This window comes from Patella vulgata, chromosome 2, assembly GCF_932274485.2.
Source record: "Patella vulgata chromosome 2, xgPatVulg1.2, whole genome shotgun sequence".
Lineage (NCBI taxonomy): Eukaryota > Metazoa > Mollusca > Gastropoda > Patellidae > Patella > Patella vulgata.
In genome coordinates, this window is record NC_065880.2 from 36,569,315 (window position 1) to 36,586,274 (window position 16,960).

Below are 16,960 nucleotides of genomic sequence, written 5' to 3' on the forward strand. Positions count from 1 at the left end.
CATCCTATTCCAACTGGGCTAATGAAGACGGGCATATGCATACAGTATGCTATGAGAGTAATCTTGCCTGTACAGCGGCACTACAGCCTACAGGTACTCTTATATCAAATTCCAACTGCTACGGATCTTTTACGTGCATGCCAATGTGTGCGGGACCTCAGTTTTTTGTCCTTGTCCTACACCACTGACAAGGGAAAACCATGCCGGTAAATCCAGATGAAATTTCTCAGCCAATACTGGGATCGAAACCGTAACCTCCAGGCTAGCAGCCAGCATCTTTCTCACTTAGCAACCGTGGTTCCCCAATATTTAAGACAAAATGAAAAATTTAAATTCGAATCGCGTGCCAGAATGCTTTTGAGCGTTATTTGTAATGAAGCGACTCGATGAACGAGGCTAACCATATCTCACAGAAGAAAACTACAGGTGTAGACTGGAATAACCAGACACCAAAGACTGCCATCCAAAATGGACTCTCGTGTATTTTGCTGAAGGTAAATGATCAAAAATTACAGTAAACACAGACACGATTGAATGTAAATCTGTGTACCGGGTATATACATTCATATTACATTATTATATGCGTTGCAACCCATTAGTGTTCATTTCTAGGTGCCAAAGAATAGAGATTAAGCTCCTTTAATTAGCTGATAAATGATAAAGTTCCCGTGGTTTAATGATATAGTGCAAGACTGCAAGGTATTAAGTAGTATATTGATACTGTATAAGGGTAAAAGCCCGAGTGGTGTCTCAATATAGTACACAATGTCCTGCTTGAGATCATTAAACAACTTAAAATACATACACTATCCTGCATGCGCATTTCATCAAAATCTTTAGGTGAATCTGATATTTCATCTATCGGTAACACCAACATAAAAGGAATATGTTGCATCTGTTTTTAAATGCTTATGAATACAGTGTAATTCAACAGTTTTTGTCCCTGTTGATAAACAAGACAACCTACTTAAAGTTCATAAGGATTACATTTTAACCAAGACATGAATAGTCTAAAATAGTCACAGCTTTCTCGTGTGTTCATACTTTCATTGTTTTTTTGGTACCATTTGTTAACTTCAGTGGTGTGTTATTATAAATAATAAAACCAAACTATTTCTTGATGATTTATTAGAAAGGTAGTCCTACATATACACCGGACCTAAAATACAATTATTTTATTTTCATAAATCCTTTTAAACAGAACCATTGCCAGATTAAAATACATTTTTAACATACATCTTCATTTAAATTAATATTTAATCAACATCTTATAAATAATATTCTTAAATTGCACGAGTTATAAATGATACAGAATATTCAAAACAAACAATTTATTAAAGGAGACTTGGGTCAAATGGAAAGCTGTTTATCACTGGAAATGTATTTGATAAAACCAAATATCTCCATATTCAAGCATTCACAATTTTAATCCTCATTTGTATTACCAGATTTTCTCGTGGTAAAAGCTATTTCTTTAACTTCTGGTACAAGATCTTTAATATCACTCTGAAGACCTTCTAAATCTTCTGTACCTTCTTCAGGATTATTCCTAAGTTTGGTGTCTTTTATAACCAAATCTGAAATATGAGATCAATGACATTAAAATACAACAATGGCAATGAATTCCAAAAGAAGTAATAATACCGGTACACAACTCCAATTTTTGTCAAGCTCCATTACTGTAAAATTAGCTCAATAATTACTTTCTAACAATTCTACTTTATCTCTGACCTGTACATATAACAATTAAAAGATGAGGAGGACTGACATACAGAATTCCAAAGTAACATACCTTGTAGATTAACCAAAACTTGGTGTTTTTCTTTGTCCATATAGTCAGCTAGAAATAAAAGTATTTGTGGTACAAGTCTACCAGGTGCATCTAATATACTCTGTGTAAAGGTATAGAATAATATAACACTAGCTAGATGTAAACACATGGCTGCATCCTCTTCTTCTTTCAATTGAGCAACCAATGACTGACGATGACTGAAAGTTAGTTGTCTGAAACACATACAAAAATAAATCAGGTTGGAAACAGCAGTTTCATTTATATCACAATTACGAAATTGACAAGCTGGAAAATCAGCATATCAATCAATCAATAAAACATACTGGTGTAATAAACCTAAAATAGTAATATACTGATGGTAATGTAAAGAGAACAGTAGACAGCAAAGGATTAAGGAACTAAATAAGGTGATAGGTCTTGGGTTTGATCCCATTGTTGGCCAGAATGTTCTTCCATGTGTTTTCTCCTGGCAAGGAATGGCATCTAGTTGTTTGGATAGAATTAAAAATGGGAGAAACTGTGTGTACAGTGTATAGGAAGATTTTACTTGATCAAAATATAATTGATTACTACCATTGTATTTAAAAATATACTTTGAAAATATCATCTCACAAATACCCTAAAATCTAAACCATATGTTTAAATGGAGATACCTTTCTTTCTTTTTGTCTATTTTTTTCAAAATTAAACCCAAATGTTCTGGTCCACAGAGAGTTTCAAATGATGTACAAAATTCATCTAAATTCTGAAATGTAAGAAATGTTTTAGTTACTTCAAATTTTAATACCCCATTCACTTTGAAGTTAAAGAGGTATTATATCGTTTGTAAGATCTTTGCCAGTTGGCACAAAAGTTACACCAGGGCTGTTCAAATCAGATCTGCCAACCCACCATTGAGATCTAAATGTTTTAAAGATTCATTATGAGTAGTACACCTTAAGTGGTTAAGATCTAAATATTAAGTGGTCGAAAGAGATAAATCCTCTTCAACAACTGCATTAAGTAAGAGATATATTTCCCTATTGTAGGTTTTTAGTTTGGCTTCAATTGTTATATAAATTATTATTTAGACATTTATTCAGATGACAAGCTTCTAATCAACTCTCTAAAGCATCACATGGAGAAGTAAACAGATTGAAATATGATTGCCTTTTAATCATTTAATTTAGAAATGGAGAAGCAAGACTGAGTCTCGATTAACAAGTAACGTTGCTACGATAATAAACAATCTATGCCACACCTTGTCAAAACTTCAAACAGTGATAACGTTACTCAGAATAAAGTAATTTGAATGAAATTTTCAATGTATTAATTTTGAATTATCTATTTTGGAACTATTATAGCAAGAATGGCCAGCACTTCATCTAAATCTTACATAATGCATCTGTTTCACCGTAGTCACTGCTTTCGAAATAATGTGTGAACAGAAAGTCGACTAAAGAATTGCTGTTATAACCAGCTGTTGCCAGGCAATATAGGCCCACATTTTGCAAGAGATGGATAGAGAACAAGCTAAAAACAAACCAGCGATTTTTCGTACAATCAGGGGCCATAATCCAGGAAGTTAGGGTCTGAAATGTGCGAATATCGAAAGGGACAAGATCTTTGGGATATAACGATATATTTTAAGTTTCATCAAAATTGGACACAAATTGTGACCTCTAGAGGGTCCACAACCTTCGTATTACATACTATTACAAAATTGCCTAAAAGGAACGGCCATTTTGTCAGGCAGTTTCAAGTGGATTTTCCTGAAATTTTAACTCAACCTTCATTATGGTGAAACGGTGATATATTTAAACGTTTTTTAAATCAGATAAAAATGTGACCTCTAGAGGATCCATTAAGAAGAACTATCACAATGGATGGCTCAATGATAAGATTTAGTCCAGAAGGGTCCCCATCCTCTTTGTTTACATTTGAATAAAAATGAATATTTTATGTAATCATTTATGACATACATTAATACTTTACTACATACCTTTCCTCTAACAGATAAATGAAGTTTTAATAATGGAGTCTGGTCTTTATTTGGTAATTGTGTTATTAACTTGTATCTGTCCTGTAATTAAGTATGATATATAAAATTACATTCAATACACAAGACAAATATTGAAAACAATTTAAAGATATGTTCCCTTAAGGTTAATTAGGTCACTTATTGGAACCCCAAAACTATAACGCATAAAACAACCAGGAAAATTAAAAGGATAGACCTGGGATGAAAATAAATAAAATAATATTATCATTTTTGTCTGTCAAATAGTAAAAAGGATGCATATGGCATGATTAAAGTAAACATCTACATGTTAGATAGTAACATCTAATGTGTTCTGTAGTGTGTGCATGCTATCACTTTTGATCTGAGGTTCAAATCACTGTTATTTGCCAGCTATAAATTTATGGATCATGGATCATGATTTGCAAATACCATCATTATCTTTCAATATATACATCTTATTAGACTGGGATGTTACTTGAAATGAAGTACATATACTCTTTATAATTCTTCCTGTAGACATTTATTAAAATTTATTTTATAGACAATATGGCATACCTCATGTTTTAAAGTTGTTTCATCTTCTATAGCCATTTGATGATCAGCAGCTACAGCATTGGCTATTATATTACATATATCATTACCTACTGTACTTAAAAGATGCTTACTTAACTGAACCTGACTATCATCTGAAATAATATATAAAACTTCAATATGGTTCAGAGTTTACATACAGCAAACAATGGTTTGTTATGTTTCTATTTAGTTACCTTCCAAAATCAAAAGTCCAAGTTCAAACTAAGCTCTATGCAGTGACAGCTGTTGTAAATGTAAACATACATAGGTCGCATTAATTTCAATATATGCTGATGACTTTGCGGTCAAGTTAGTTTACATTCTTTGTTTTTCAGTACATTATATTTGAATACACATGAAATAACTTTTACTTACAGTATCATAAAAGATCCTTTAGTGCATTTGAACAAAAAACCTTTTGAAAACACTCTTACTATAAAGCATTCAAAGGGTTTTCATGCAAAAAGGACAATTTTAGATTCAGTGTAAGTGTGGAAACAGGAACTCCCAAAACTGTTTGTGTGTAATAGATAACACACCGATAATAGACAATAAGCTCACCTTTAAATAATTTTACACCTTTTTCAAATAATTTAAGATTTGTCCACAGACCAGTTATTTTTTCTTGTAATTCATTATGTGTTTTCTTTCTATCAACACTGGATTTAGTACCTACTATTTCATTTAAAGTGGCGGATGCTACCTCTATATACTCTCTTGTTAAAGGTCTATAAAGATAAAATACAAAAACATCTTTAACTATTAATGGGTATATCTACATTTCAATAATGTGCTTAAAGACTTGAGTCTAAATCAGCGAGAGGAAACCAAAGAGTGAACCCAAAGAAATAGCATGTCACCAAACAAGCGAATACTTACACATCCCCCTAAATCTTTTAGTTATCAGAGATTCAAGTACCAAACTTGCCTTATTAAAGCAGTTTGCACAAGCATCCACTTAACTTCTTAAAACCACCTATGGCTATTCTGTGTAGTGAATATTAAGATATGAAAAACTCAGATCTGTCTCCAAAATATAATATCATCAAATCATGGCAAATCGAAATTACTTGCAATGATCTAGAAAGTGCTTATGCCTCTTTACAGTGACTTATTATAATAATATGATAAATTCTAAAAAAGAAAAAAATGTGAAAATATCAATCTTACTTATAAAGCTGGGTAGATATTTCTTTAACTAAACGTTCTGGACAATCTCTAAGGAATGGCTGTTCTCTAATAACATCTGATAATTCTTGTACACTCATAAACTCTATCTCCGGTTGAGAAGATTTACTTTGTTTTGAATCATCATCTGAATCACCTTTATCAGCATCTCTACCACGCCCTCCTTTTTTCTTTGTAGATTTAGTTTTTATTTCACGACCTTGTGTTCCTCCACCACTTTTAGTACTTCCACTACCAGCTTTAATTTAAGTACATGTAACAATAAATAAAACTTTATTCTTGTGTCAATTATCATAGCCCTTTTATGAATGAAATGGGGTTTAATATCCTACTTTCTGGACCGCCTTGCTTAATAAAGACAGGTGTACGCCATACAGTGTGCTATCAGGGAAATTTTACTGTACAACAATGCTACTGCCTACTCTTCTATCAAATTCCAACTCAATTTGTACACAGGACTTTGGTATTAGTATTGCTGTTTTGTCAATTAAAATAGTGGCCTTGATAGTACTTCTCACATACAGATGTTTAAAAATATAAATATCTACAAATGACTACCTGCTGCTTTTTTACGTCTCTGTTCTCTTCTTTCTTCTTTTACATCAATATAATCATCATTATCTTTACCTCTTCTATCTTCTTCTTGATTGAACATTTTAGGATTGGCTAATGCATCCTGTACAACATACATAAAAATCAATGAATTTTTATGGAATTCCTCCCGTAAGTCTCTAGAAAATATGTTGTAATTTACATCAACATGAAATCTAAATCCCCCCAAAATCTTATTAACAAAATAAATCTTCTTGATGTACACAATTTTTTACGAAAAAAGAACTGAAACTAACTACAACTGTAGTTACTTCCATTTTTGTTTTTGAATAAATGCTATCCTGCAATCCCTTCTACACAAAATTTTACCAACCTTTTTAGCCTTTTTAGAAACTTTATCTTGAAATAATTTATTACACTGAGATATTAATTTATCACTAGCTATCACTGTTCTACCACAAACAAAAGCACCTTGATGATTCTTTTGATAGGATGTTAATAACTGATAGGCATCATTAGAACTAAACACTGATGGTAATAATGTCTGAAATTACAATTAAATAACAAGTTTGGAAATAATGATTTTAGTTGTACTGTGTTGCAGACATGTATTATAAATAACATTAAAAACATAGAAAAGAGATAAATCTGTACCAGACAAAATGACAAGAACCAGAACTGTTGTATCTGACAAACTTGAATTTGTGTCTGACAATGTCTGTGACAGCTGCCTTCTTAACACAACATATATAAATACCCAGTCTTTTGATTTGTGGTTACCATATATTGCTGAAGTAAAACCGCAATGATACCACAATTCATATTGCTGCTTATTTCCAGGCCTTTTATTAAATTTGTTCTTTGTATCAAAATCTGTGTGCCGAAAGAGTATGTGATGATCAAAGTCTGATTGTCACATTAGTGAGAGATAATCGTACGTAACTAACGTATGAAAATTAATTGGTGGCTAGCTTTTTTTCCGCACATATACAGTGAATGGCCATTTTGCTCAGTAATCCCAGCCAGAATTTGGCTATTCTCTAAATTTGCGTTAAAGTTTAAAATATTTGTTTTAGAACTGAAATAAATTAACTATTAGTCAATCCCAACGCTAAAAACATCAACAGAATTGATTGTGTATATCTGAAATAGACACGACCGACGCACAAAATAGTGCCAAGATGGCAGCCTCTATGAACAACCATTCGTGGGCGCTGTCATTGTAGACAACGTCAATTCTATGAGCTGTAGATGTTATTTTTGTGAAAAATCATTGGAAGAAGAGAGGACATGTTGGGACTGTACCAATTATATAGTCTTTATGGGTGCAAAGGACACAATGCTGAAGATAAACCTATCGTGTACAATGTAACGTGTTGTTGACCTCATGACCCATTGACGTCAATGTCATGACCTGTGATGTGTAGATCACGTGATATGGATATCATGGCTATTGACGGTGTCTGAGATACTTCTCCGCAGGTAGCGTGTCTCAGATGTTCAGAATGAGAGATAATCTGACCACTGGTCATTCGTGCACAGAAGTAGATATTGAACCAAGTACAATATATACATATTGTTTAGAAGAGAGATTAATAACTTACAGATATATCAACCCAGCTATCTTGTGATAAAGCTTCATCAACAGAAGCCTCAACAAGATCTTGTATAACTCTACCAGCACAAGATGAACTCAGATAAACTATATCTTCTTGATGAAATCTCTGTTTTATATACTGTTGTACTTCAGATATACCGAGACGATGTAATGAAGCATACTCTGAAAACATAGAATAGATTGTTAATATGCTATATAATGACATATATTTAATAAAACTTCTAATCAATTTATTTTACAAATAAATGTTTAGTGAATTAATAATAATTTCTTGTAATAAAAACTGAAATGATGGAATTATTCCATAATTTGTTTACCTAAGTAACCATTTTGATGATAAAATGTATCCACCCAGTCATTCTGTGATTTTGTGTAAATATCTGGTGTAAAAATGGATCCCATCAAAGTTCCTTCTAAACGTTTGCTGTTAACTAAATCTTCCAAAATAGCTGCAAATATTAAAAAAAAACACACCTCAATCACTTATTATAAAAACAAGCATACAACAGAAAATAAAACTATATCATGATTATTTCTATTTATTAGAATAGTTATAAATTATTCAATAGTTGTACTTACACATGAACAAATTTTCTTGTAAACCAAGTAGATTCTGTATAGCTGTTATTGTAAATGGACTGAAAAAATAAATAATATTTAGTACAATTGTGTACCTGACCTAAATGTCAAGTTTTCTAGAGATCTTATCCAATAACACAATCAGAAAAAGAGGATAGTAATAGAATTGATTTATTTACCTGGTAATAGCACTAAAAGCACCTCTTATTTTTGCTTTCATGCGTCGTACAAAAGCTTCTGTAAATATAACATCTCTGTCAGTTTTATCAACTCTACCTTTAATAGTTGAACCAAGTCGAGACAGAACAACCTGTAAAAAATCGATCATAAATATCTATCTATGTCATTACTTAGTAGGTTTTCAATTTTTGCATTTAAAATTCCAGAATTATCTGGTACCATTATGCTAGATATAAGTAACTTATATTTTGTGTTACAATGTTATTATGTAATACTGTTATCAACTTATGACATGAGCATGCGCTGGATAATGAGATTCAATTAATTTAATCTGTTGATTTTGATGGTATGTCATACAATTAATTTTTCTTGACACGAACAAACCCTACATTAGTAACAATGAGCCTCAAGTTCAATGCCAAGATTTCCACTCTTTTGGTCTTACTTACCTTTGAAATAAATTCAAAAGGTAGGTCATATTGTCTAACTATATCAGCAATTTTAACATAACCTTGTTCTTGTAATTTATCATTTACTTCTTCTGCTAACTGATTCTGATAATTCCTAAAATAATCAAAATAAGAAACCAAATAAACTGAGGATAACAAATGTATTTACCACACATTATTCATGGTATTAATATTGGCAAGTTTGTTATTTTATTACTCTTTCCCTAATTCAAATTATATAAAGATAGCCCTGCAATGAGTGGAAATACATCTACAAGACAGCTATAATTTGAAACAAACCTTTGGGATTTTCACCTTATTAAACAGATGGATGCATGCACAGACAAAGATGAAAATTGTGGACGCTTAGGCTGCTGGATGGAGGTAACACAGAAGGCATGGTCCCAATGCCTCAAACCAAATTTGAAAAAATTCCATAAAAAACTCTAGTCTCCTCAACATTAAAAATAAATTGTTGACAAACTGAGATGGACAATGGTGAAAATTGATAGGGGTCATCTTCATAATGATATTGGCACACACAATAAAAATTAAACAAAAATCTATAAATATTTGTAGCCTGTAGAGTGAGCACAAGCCAAATGTGAATATACAGACCGATGAATGGAAAGGGTGATCACAATATACAGTGGGTGTATCAAAAATAGAGACCATATTACACAGAAAATATTTAAATTTATAACAATGAATGTGCATTGCATACTTACTTATCAATAAGTTGTCCTAGAATCAATGAGAAAGTTCCTTGTTTTATGATTTTATTTACTTGAACTTCAATTATATTCAAGTCAACATTCAAAATTTCTTGTAATTCAACAAGGTTGATCCGACCTGAAAACAAACAAGTGAACTCTTCAAAATTTTCATTAAACTTGCCATAACCTAAAGAATTGTCACAATCTACAGTACTTATCAATATCTAAGTGGAATTGTTAAATATAGTTAAATAACTCAAAATTTACTATTAACCTCATTAAATCTCATTTCTGACTTTTTGTGTTGAGTGGATGTTAAACCCCATGTCTCTCTCTTTCTCTCTCATTTCTGAGTTCTTAATATCTACTTCTAAACTTACATCACCAATATCTTTGCATTCAGATATGTTGTAACTCTGCAAACAGAATTACTTACCTCCATGTACAGCTAATTCTTCTTTGATTTCTTTAGATATTTCATCATGTGTTAGATATTCCTTGCCATCACATGTGTAAACTACATCTATCAAGTTAAATTCAACAAGTTTAGATACAATTTCAACAACATTTCTTTCCGATAATCTGAAATATATTTAAACATGAAAAAGAGGTATAGTTTACAGCATTGGAAGTCAATCACATCTGAATTTTTCTTGATGAATAGTTAAACAAAATTGTAAATAAAAGTGCAGTGGAATCTGTCACATTTGGCTTCTGAATACTATAGTATTTTGTCGCATTCATCCTAATTTTTTTCCTTCTTACAGCACTTCAACCAGGACAGTTTTGAGTAGTCTGTATTCTGAATATTACAGATTATGACATCAATTAGCAGTCCAGTCACATGAATAGCATTGATTTAACATTCTATAATCTGGTTTTTAATCAGTGGGTGTTAACCTACAAAAAATTGACAAGCATTCACCAACCAATCGTTGGTAAGATTAAAACCGTGTTGGTCTTTGTTGAGTTTCAGACATTAACCTCCCATGTGTAGCACATAGAGTGACAGACTGTAAATGCCAGTTAGCTTTCCAGACCATTCCTTCCCTTTTTTTTTTTTAAAATCTCTCCTGGATTTAGATTGAGTAGAGAAATTTCCATATTCGCAAGAAAGTAGAACTTCACAAACAAATCAACAATTATAATTAAATTAATTATAGTTACAAATTTGTTTACATATAGCTAGATTAATAGAAAATGAAATGAAATGGGCTTTAATGTCCTACTGTTCTGCTCCGACTGGGATAATGAGACAGGCATATATGCCATGCTGTGAGGGAAATTTTTCCCGGACAGCAATGCTACAGCCTACTCTTTTGTCCCAATCGAACAACTAGACAGCTGTCTTTGTCAGGACCTCCGTCCTGTACTAGTGACAAGGAGAATCCAAGCCGGAAAATCCCCTCGGCCAATGCCAGGAGCAAATCTGCAACCTCCAGGCTAGTGATGAGCCAGCATCTTACTCTCTTAGCCACCATGGCTCCAAGCTAGATTAATACAAGTGGAGTCTAATAATGAATCAGGAACAAAGCATGAAATCATCACAGAATTGTGACGACATATCTGAATTGGAAGTTAGTCAATTGATGCAAGATTGTCCAAAGAACGAACATACAAAGTGATTCTAGTTTCTTGTACTTGTGCAATCTTCCACCCCACTGCGTGAATAACTGAACTGAGTTTGTTGTGATGATTGTGAAAACAATCCATATGTTTACGACTTATCGTACGATTTTATTATAGTTATCATCGTTAAACTAGCAACACCATATTACGGATCAAAAGAAAGTGAGAGATTAACTAAAACCAATATATTTATATTACTTTTGTTTGGTAGCCGTTAGTTGTACGAGTCGAAGTTTCTCCTGCAGACGATGAACTTCTTCTAAGTCGGCCATGTTGGCAGTTTGTAAACTAAGGGGAACAACTCTGATCGATAACTTTCATGACAGGGTACAGACCACAGGTTCCAATAAATCGGGTAGGATAGTCGGCTACCGGTAGTAAAAGTAAAATAGTTCCATATTCTCAATTAATTTATTCGATTATCTAAAAACGGAGATACGCCTTTCCGTGCATTGTTAGATATCACAAAGCTCAAACTATAATTTGGGTGGATTTTATTGTCTGAACAAGTTTTTTTAAGTTGAAAACCCTGAATACGGAGCCTCAAATACCCAGAATACCCTAATCCAATCGAGCAGCCAGTTCATCGTGTCAACCGTTGTTTCATAATCCTGTGCTGCTCTGGCAATATTGAAACGTGTTGTTGAATTGTTTTTCTGTGTGTGCGAGGGGTGGGTGTATTATTAGCATCAATAAGGTTTCTTTAAATCTTATAACTATTTGTACAGAGAATATATCAAAGTTGCAACGAGTCTATGCACGCCAGAATAATTTGTCGTAGTGATCAGCTTTTAGTGATACTAATTGTTGAATATACATATGAATCTAGAAACTCTAACTATTTAAGCTTCATTACTTTCAAAATAATTGAATAATGCCATTGTTTAAATCTCTATAACACGTACGCCACTCACGGTAAACAAATGTTTGTTGGGTATAGCCTATATACCAAGTTAAGAATTTGAGTTTTCAAACGTTGTATTTGCGAAAAGAAGAGGTTTTTAAGATTTAATCAATTTTATAGACGGCCACAATAGAGTATGGTTTAACTCTATGCAAAGACTGGAGCGGATTCAATCCAATTAACAAACAAAACATAAGGTTTTTTTAAAAAAAAGTTGTTCGATCCGTTTTACGTAAACTAATAAAATATATTTTAACTGAAAAAAAAAAACCAACAAAAAAACATTTGCGAATCCAGGAGCGGATTCAATCCAATTAACAAACAACTCTTTACAAAGTTGTTCGATCCGTTTGACATAAACTGACAAAATAATGTTTTAACGAAAAAAAAAAAAAAAAAAAAAAAAAAATGTAATTTGCGTATTTCTGACGACAGCCACCCTTTGACAAATCCGGGCGTAGATATGGTTAATGACAATATACGAACATTATTTCTCCGATCGCCTTTTGAAGGATGTTTAATAAATAATGTAGCGGAGAGAGGGATGCGGAGGGAGCGACGGCCCCGAGGGCATCCAAACAGAGGGTGAAGTTATAAGTTTTTTGAATATATCGCTGCTTTGTTTTTACATAACATATTATATAAAATGTCTTCCTTTCCCACATTTCTGAGTACTAGCAATACTATGAAAGCTGGGTCTCTAAAAGAAATATCAGTTCCAATTAAGTGGTTGAATCCCGTTCAGTAGGCCTATGTCAAAACAAGACAGTGCCACCTACAATCTTGGTTCAGAAAAACTTTGATGGGTCTCTTTTTTTTCCAACTGAGTTGATAGGCTATTTCATCATGATTATCATCATCATCATCATCATCATCATCAACGGTGAGGCCTTTGGGTAGGTCAACGATTAGTTTTTTTTACACAGAGATCCATAGCATTTGTTAGAGCCTTAAGCTGCATTTCCTTTAGTACGGATCCGGTCCGGCTCCGGTCCGGTTGCGGATACGGAAAAAATCACTTTCATAGAATTTTAGTAAGAGTGTTTCTTTATGTGCGGGTGCGGATACGGTTCTCTATGCGGCGTCCGGTACGGTTTTTCGAAACGGACCATGTCGCGATCGGTACGGTAACGCATGCGGAACCGTGTCCGTAAACGCACATAAGGAAACACAGTTTGGGTAGCCCGCACGGCAAAAAGCTAAAAATAGGTAGGGAAATTCCAATCAGAAAAAGAAAAGATGAAAATCGAAAGAAAGGACATAGAGAAACTGATTGAACTTGTACGTGGCCATCGATGCCTGTATGATGCAAGCTGTGCAGAATATGTGTAATTCCTGAACGAGATTATTGAATGCTCCTTGTTCCTTTCGTCCTTCCAAAATAGGGTGCACCCCCCATCGGTGTTTTCTTTTGTTTTTACTTTTCTTTATCAGTATGTATGCTGCAGCCAATATTATAAATGTTTTTCTTCTTCTACGAACCATGACAATGCCGGTGCCATGTCTGCTCCCGGACCGGAGCCGGACCGGATCCGTACTAAAGGAAATGCAACTTTAGTGTTACATTGTGAAGTCAGTGCGGGGCTAAGTTAGACTATCTGGGTGTGGCGTGGTGGTGCGCTAATGAGACGAATAATATGAATATATGCGGGGACTCCAGGCTTTATAAATCCAGGCGACATTTGGATTTTGTTTTCGTTAATTAAATGGTAAAAATCAGTTAAAGAATCCTTTGGCATGAATTAAGGCGTGAAAAATATATATATTCCGAAAAATGCAAAAGCAAAAGAATTCGGCTAAGTTTGTCGAATGTATCTGTGCTAGCCACGTGTCGGACGGTACCACAGTTTCTGCATAAGTAAACTAACTAAACTGTCTACGCCTATAAGTTGTTATTGTATAACTAATTACTGCCCGCGACTAGTAAGCCATTTTGAAAAGACAAAAGATGAGTTATTTATTAAGTAGACCATTAATATGAACTTTGGGCGGGAAACGTTTTAATCAGGAAGCTGTTAAGTTACTGTAGGCTATAGCTGTAGCTGTTTTCATGTTTGTATGGCAAGTCTGAATTGAAAGAATAAGAATTCTGTTATTCAAGGGTAGAATAAGAACTTTTGTCTAATCGGTCAAATTAAACATTTTGCCATAAAATAATTCACATAAAACAACTCGGTAGCCTTATTTTTATACCCGCGATATAGCCACCTTTATTTTTACACCAACTTTAAATAACATTTTACGCCACTCGATCATATTCGCGTTTAGAAACAAACATTTTTATTCGACTGTGTAATTGATCCTTTAATGTTTTTATAAATGCCGTGTTTTATCTTTTATAATCAACTTAATCCGATAAATATAATAGCCGTCGCAACAGCCCTCCTGCAAAGCTCATATTATCCATGTTGCCATGGAATGAAAACGATAGGATTTAAAATATACTTCCACGAAAAGAAGTCCCCGAATTGTTTTATGTTAAAAGTTTTTTATTTGCATATTAATATCTAAATATTACATTTGATAGTTACAACCCTGTTTACAAATACATCCACATCAAATACGGTGATAAACGGTTAAAAAAAGAATTACATTACCCCCTACTGTGATATTGTATTATTACGCGCCTAACCACCTGTTTGCGTCTGCTCGCGAGACGTGAACATTATAAGATGAGTAGAAGTTCGGACTTGTAAAATCAGTTTTATTAATTAGTTGTTTGTAGTTGTACCTCAGACTGCCAGAGGTGTATTAATCAAATTTTGTACAATGGCAGATGTGGAAAGAAGCGAGGGACTGAGCGAGAAAGAAGCAAACAAGCCAGATAGCCCTAAGCCTGATCAAGAAGTTGCGCCTCCGCTTGTTTCTGTCAAGAGCGATAAAGGTTTGTGGTGTCAAATTTCATCCCATATTATCAATGACAAACATCTTTGTTTACAAATGGCTACCTTGGTTGACAACTGTTCGTAAAAAATGTCTTTATTCTCGGTTACCAATATCTATTTCTCTAATTTTAAATTAGGTCTTTTAATACTCTTAAACTAAACACTAGGCCCTATCTTTTCTTTCCAAATCCAATCCCACATGCCAACCTGTTTAATGTTTGGACTCTTGAGTACGGGTATTTAACTATTTTGTAATATAGTGTTAATAAATACCATTCACCCGTTACATCTAATTTTTACTATGGGCGCATTGGGGTTGCTCAATTTTGGACCAGTTTTATTTGACCTAGGTTGAAGAATTACTGTAGATAAATTGTTTTTCCTAAATTATATATAAATTATAAATGATAGTCCCGAATTTAAAACCACTGCCGTGCCGGCCGAAGCTGTCATTTAAAAAAAACAAAAAACAACTGTTTTCTGATGGTAGACTTTTAGGATCTTCATTTAAAGAGACAATATCACTTGTAGGGCCTAACAAGACTTTGAAAACTATTTTAAGTAATTATCCCCAGTCTGTTTAAAATAACCATGTCCATAGATTACTTGACTGTATGCGACTTTTCGGTGTTTTGTTTCGATCATCATGGTCAAGAGATTCAAAACATGTAGAAAATATCATAGATTCTGTTCCAGATAGGCTATGTAACCTATAGATTATTTTTATCATTTACTTTTCCAATCTGATTAAAACACAGATCCATTTCGTTCTGATTTTATAGTTCAAAATTTCGTTTTACTTGTCTTCACAACACTAGGTTATGAAAGACTTGTTATACCGACATTCTGGTTCTGGGATTAGCCAATGAAATGAACTGTTGTGGCAAGTTCTTGGCGTGTGATACACAGAACTGAGAGTAAACCACTAGAAATGTCAACACTGATTGATTAATCAATGTCTGAAGTTATCTAGGGTCAAAAGCTGTTCGTACAACCCACACGCGACCTTGTATTACAACCGGTCAGATCATCATGTTGTGTAGGCCATCGAAAGTTTAAAGAAACAAAATGAAATATAGATGGCACTATCAGTAGGCCTATTTCTAACTGCTTTCCTGTCATTAGGTGGTATTGTTTTGGACACTACTGGTTCCATGCAGCTGTTTTACATGTGGTAATATTGATCAACCACACATTGAAATTGAAAACGTATTTCGTGACAAGGAGTAGGGTTGCCTGTCCAACCTCGTGGGTTTTCCCCGGGTCCTCCGGTTTCCTCCCACTGCTAAAGACCCCTATGCGCAAGCGAATTATTGAAATAAAAAATTAAACCATATGTTAGTCCCGAAATGACCTAGTTTGTGTCGAGTGGACGTTAAACCCCATTTCTCTCTCTCTCTCTGAAAACGTATTTGTAAAAAGTATCCCATAGCTCCAGAAAGTTACAAATGACTAAGAAAAGGTGTTCAGGAGTCTTTAACCACAAACTAACCAGATTTATTCATTAGAATATATTTGGGGAGTATCATTTATTAGATGCACTTGTCAGAAAAAGATTGGCAGATTTTGCACACAATTTAAGGTTAGCATGTGTAAACGTATTAGAATTAAGTCAAATCGAAAAAGAAATACCATGCAAAAGTTGAATTTTCTTTTTAATGTTTAGGCCTAAATGTTGTCAGTAGAGTGTGTGTGTGTGTGAAATTTAGTTTTTGTTAATGTCTGCTTCCACTGAAGTGATAACTCTAAAAGAATTGTACCATATACAAATGGCAGTATTTCATAAAAATTTTCAGTACTTGCAATAAAAATGGAGCACAATTGATCCTAGAAGCTTAACCATTATTGTGACGTTTCAGTAAGTCACACTAAGGCTCATTGGTTTTTAATAGT

General features: G+C 33.5%; 2 protein-coding genes across 2 annotated transcripts in view; one reads left to right on the forward strand and one right to left on the reverse strand.

Moving 5' to 3' along the window:
* Positions 1-1,111: 1,111 nt before the first annotated feature.
* Positions 1,112-11,565, reverse strand: LOC126810980 (E3 UFM1-protein ligase 1). Its single transcript, XM_050536437.2, has 17 exons — positions 11,477-11,565; positions 10,086-10,231; positions 9,662-9,785; positions 8,934-9,048; positions 8,484-8,614; positions 8,305-8,363; positions 8,043-8,174; positions 7,712-7,887; positions 6,481-6,651; positions 6,114-6,231; positions 5,538-5,793; positions 4,929-5,095; positions 4,350-4,480; positions 3,774-3,854; positions 2,446-2,537; positions 1,793-2,004; positions 1,112-1,577 (listed from the first exon to the last, which is right to left on the reverse strand). The coding sequence occupies exons 1-17, from the start codon at positions 11,548-11,550 to the stop codon at positions 1,426-1,428; spliced, it is 2,337 nt and encodes a 778-aa protein (XP_050392394.1). The 5' UTR covers positions 11,551-11,565; the 3' UTR covers positions 1,112-1,425.
* A 3,304-nt stretch (positions 11,566-14,869) lies between these two features.
* Positions 14,870-16,960, forward strand: part of LOC126810974 (dynein axonemal heavy chain 5) — a 36,404-nt gene continuing 34,313 nt past the window's right edge. The window contains exon 1 of the mRNA XM_050536427.2: positions 14,870-15,066. Within this exon, the coding sequence (XP_050392384.1) occupies positions 14,952-15,066 (115 nt within the window). The 5' untranslated portion in view covers positions 14,870-14,951. The remainder of the gene's footprint in view (positions 15,067-16,960) is intronic.